Source organism: Sphaeroforma arctica (assembly GCF_001186125.1).
Source record: "Sphaeroforma arctica JP610 unplaced genomic scaffold supercont1.945, whole genome shotgun sequence".
Lineage (NCBI taxonomy): Eukaryota > Ichthyosporea > Ichthyophonida > Sphaeroforma > Sphaeroforma arctica.
In genome coordinates this window covers 25426-29447 of record NW_014039613.1, presented here as the reverse complement: position 1 = coordinate 29447, position 4022 = coordinate 25426, and the positions used below count along the sequence as shown (strand labels likewise).

At 46.2% G+C, this 4022-nt stretch overlaps 3 protein-coding genes across 3 annotated transcripts; 1 reads left to right on the top strand and 2 right to left on the bottom strand.

The window, feature by feature from the left end:
* Positions 1-759: 759 nt before the first annotated feature.
* SARC_09375 (hypothetical protein) lies at positions 760-981 on the bottom strand (the record flags this gene model as incomplete). The annotated part of the gene is made up of 1 exon (XM_014296619.1): positions 760-981. One exon carries the CDS (start codon positions 979-981, stop codon positions 760-762), a length of 222 nt encoding a protein of 73 aa, XP_014152094.1.
* A 291-nt stretch (positions 982-1272) lies between these two features.
* Positions 1273-1452, bottom strand: SARC_09374 (hypothetical protein; the record flags this gene model as incomplete). Its single annotated transcript, XM_014296618.1, has 1 exon — positions 1273-1452. One exon carries the CDS (start codon positions 1450-1452, stop codon positions 1273-1275), a length of 180 nt encoding a protein of 59 aa, XP_014152093.1.
* A 703-nt stretch (positions 1453-2155) lies between these two features.
* Positions 2156-2749, top strand: SARC_09373 (hypothetical protein; the record flags this gene model as incomplete). Its single annotated transcript, XM_014296617.1, has 2 exons — positions 2156-2213; positions 2256-2749. 2 exons carry the CDS (start codon positions 2156-2158, stop codon positions 2747-2749), a joined length of 552 nt encoding a protein of 183 aa, XP_014152092.1.
* Positions 2750-4022: the final 1273 nt, after the last annotated feature.

Genomic DNA, 4022 nt, shown 5'->3' with positions numbered 1-4022 from the left:
ACGTTGACATCCAGTGAGAAGCAGGGTTTAGGGTTTTAGTCGTCGCCCATATACGGTAAATTTTCATACGATAAGATTGCCAAGGGCGGCATTTGCTGAATTTAGCGTGGTCGGACAGCGGCAACCAATCAAAAACAATGGTGTTTTCGAACGCTAAAGTTGTCGAGCTTGACTCGGGAAAAAGCGCTTCCAAATTCGCCAAGTACGACAACGCCGGGAAGAAGACTTGGGCGTAAATATCCACAGGGACGTACTAATCGGAGCGCGAAAATGCGCGTACGGTGCAGCTCAAAAAGTATGCAAAATCATTGGCGCTATCTTAAAAATATCCGCTGAATAATAAATACGAATCTGAAGTCCTGGCGATCCCCATAAAAGCGGACGGATGAAGCATAGGCGAAGGGAGTGCACGGGACCGAGTACAACAGTATGGATGCGCTCGGGGTAAACCCCGAGGACTATGGTGACTACGACACGACATGGACCGCTACCAAGACGAGTCCTCATAAAAGACGGCCGACCTCGCCAAGAATTACCCGGGCGTCATTTCGTATTTGGACGCGGAAAATGGTTACCAGAAGCACACACAGTCCCTGCGGATCCCGGCGTACAAGCACAAGCTGCTCCGCGGCAATGCGCAGTTTACGGTGCGCAGTGTGAGCAGTGTGAGCAGCGAGGCGTCGCTTGTTAACAAGGGTATCGTATGGGCGGTCCCTGATGCGGGGAGGGTGGTGGCATAAATAGAAAAAAACACAATATTTATTGATTTATTTCTTCTAGCACATGACGCGGGTCAGCCACGCCTCTCTGCAACAGCGTGGTGCCGCCGTGGCTCTTTAAGACTTCGGCGACTTCGGCGTGGGAGATTGTGACCTTTTTGAGGTATTGTATGAGAATGTTAATCTTGTTGATGAGACATGCAAGGTCGTCAACCATTATGGTCTGGGCGACGTCCATGATCTCGGACTTGATGTGCAACATGGCATCGCCGCGGTATGCGAGTTTACGAAGGTTGGACTTGATCCAAGACTCGTGTTTGGAACCGGTGATCTTGAATTTCCGACTTCAGTGCAGATGATAGCATAATTATCAATGTCTATGATGACGCGTACGACCTATAGACCGGACATGGGGACGGTGGAACGCTTGGACGCGACGGCAAGGGTGTTTGTTATAGTAAAAATCTTGTCCATGAGTGATGAATATAGCATGAGCGCATTTATGGATTCCTGACTGAATTTGATCTGACCGGTGATCTTTTTGGTAATGGCCCTAACCGGGAAACGCCGGGAATCCGTTGGCGTATATTTCAAAGTATGGGCTGGCGGTGGCAGTAGGTGAGGTATCGACAGGGTCGGCGTTGGTGGCAGCGTCGATGGCAGAGGCAGAGGGGTGGAGAGCGCCGGAATGGAAGGCGGTAACGGCGGCCAGGGCAATAATGAAAGACAACATTGTTTTGGAAGTGGGAACTCGAACTCAGGTCTCAGGAATTGAGGAGAACACCGGACGCGCAGGGCACTTATATAGGCGGAGGGCGGAGGGCGGAGACCCGGAAAAAGAAAACGGGAGACCGGGCAGAGCCTGAAAATCTAAATCCGGAACCAATCGAAAGAACTAATAAACTAAAAAATTGAGTAATGACACATACACACACAAGCATTATAAGCGCAATTTCATACGTTAGTTTATTCACCATTTAATTTGCGCGTTTCGATACGTCGATGTAATAATTGTTCGATTTATAAAATTCTTAAAACATATTTTCATTGGCTACAATTAATCATAGTTCAGAGCAACACGAACGGGTTCTAGCTTAAGATCTCTTATTTATAACAGGTTTCATTGGTTAATAACCATCTAGATCCTATCTGTACTTCTGTGTCCGTTCACGAGTCATGACTTCAATGTGCTATCTGGACTAGTGTTAAAGTTGAGGTGTTAAAGTTATAACCCCGCGTGTTTTAATACCCTTCTTGAACCTGCACTGTGACCTGTTGTCTGTATCGCATGTCTCACCTGTCACCACCATTCCCATACCAAGTGTAGACATGCCTGGCTTGGAGTTACCAACTTCTCATACCCGTTAAATTTACGGCCATCTGCATACATACTTATACACTCCTTGGTGATACTATTCTGATCGTAGGTCATCACCATGAGTGCAGCGTGGGGATGGAGAGAGCATTGTAGTGTGCACTACCGCACAATTTTAGGTATGCGCATACACGTACACAGTCTTCTCCTAGCTTGTACAGCTACTTTAGCTATAGCCATAGCACTGCTCAGTTTCTCAACGTACATACCAGAGTTAACAGGGGTGAGTGATCAGAATGCAACACGCATAGAGGCGAATTCGGTGGCCACTGCCAGTGCAAGAGATCAATCCACGCCTACAGGTGCTACTAGCGATGCTCTCAATATGGATTCTCCACCGGAAGGTGGAGTTTCTGTTGCCATAACAACCATTGCTAGTGTAGATACACCCCACATGGAGACCAACTATTCCAAGGTGGACCTCAGCACTACTCGCGTGCGTGTGCAAGACATCCCTAGTTACAAAGCAAATCGACGGTACGTAAGCGGGGGGGCTGACCCCAGCAGGAATAAAGCTAATACACATCCCTGGAGTTATGGGGAGGCGGTTACCTTTGCATTGCATGCGTTAACGGGACTTCCACCGCCAGAGGAGAGTGTAGGGGCAACCAGGGATGAGACACTTGACACGGTGAGTGTATTGTACCTGTATTAAAGTGTGCGCGTCTCACAGCACATACACCTGGGACGGTCACGTGTTTGTTTGGTGGTGTGGGATGAGCCCCTAGATATATATGCAGATGAGCTAGTCTCACAGTATTGCATATTGTCATTACAGACGTGCATGTGTATATATCTATCGGGTGACTGTGCTTGAGTAGTTGTAGTACTTACTATGAGCTACACCTGCAGTCTCTGGAAATGCACTCTATGTCTCAATTAGATTCAGTGTGAATCCTTCGAGAGTGTCCGTTTCTTGTAACAGTCTGTAGCACCACTTAAATTACAGTCTGTAGCACCACTCAAATTACAGTCTGTAGCACCACTCAATGATAAGGTCACACCACACGTTAGTCACTTCGTATATCAACTCGTACGCTCTGACGTACCTACGTTTTCACTTTGCTTCGCATTTTATTGCTGTATGGTCTGTGTGCCCTAGCACGCAGTGTATTGTAGTGTTACTGATTGTCAAGTTGCGCATGGCGCATGAGCTACAACTGACACGCACCTCTGGCCTGTGGGATACTTGTGCAGGTTTGTACCGATATATACATACGTTGGCGTTCTAGTTAACTGTTTGTGTGTATGCAAATTTAAGCTTATAGGTATATGCTCAAACATCCCTATACCATCTCAGACATATACGTTTGCTGTTAGTGTATTTGCACCCAAGCTTTAACGACTGAAAGACTAGATTGAATAATCTGTAGGTACCTGTGCACAAGATGGTTTTGCGTACACACTGACATGCACGTTCTGCGTAGAATGGAATGGATTCACGAATATGTGTTTACAAATTAAGTTGGAACTCGAATGTGCGCAAGTTTCAACTCAGGTGCGTATGTGATTGTATGCGAGTATATTTTAGCGCACAAAAGACGCTTTAATCCGGTTCATGTGAATAAAATGTGAAGACTTGCCTCCGTTCGTGTGGTGCGCATTTGATGCTTATCTGAGTGTACCTACCAATATAGTAATGTGCATGTGTGCGCACAAAGATTCAGCAATATGTACAGTCTACATGTACGAATAAACACAAAAGGACACACGCATACTCTTGATATATATACCTTCGTAATGTGTGCTTTTGTATACGTATGTGTTCTCTCAATGTTGGAAAATGGTTGCAAATGCACATGGATGAGTGGCGCAAAGTACCAATAACGAGGATAATCAAATGGAATAGCACGGCTAATTCGATATCAACATCAGTGAAATAACTATCAACATCGCTGATACACACACACACACACACACACACACAC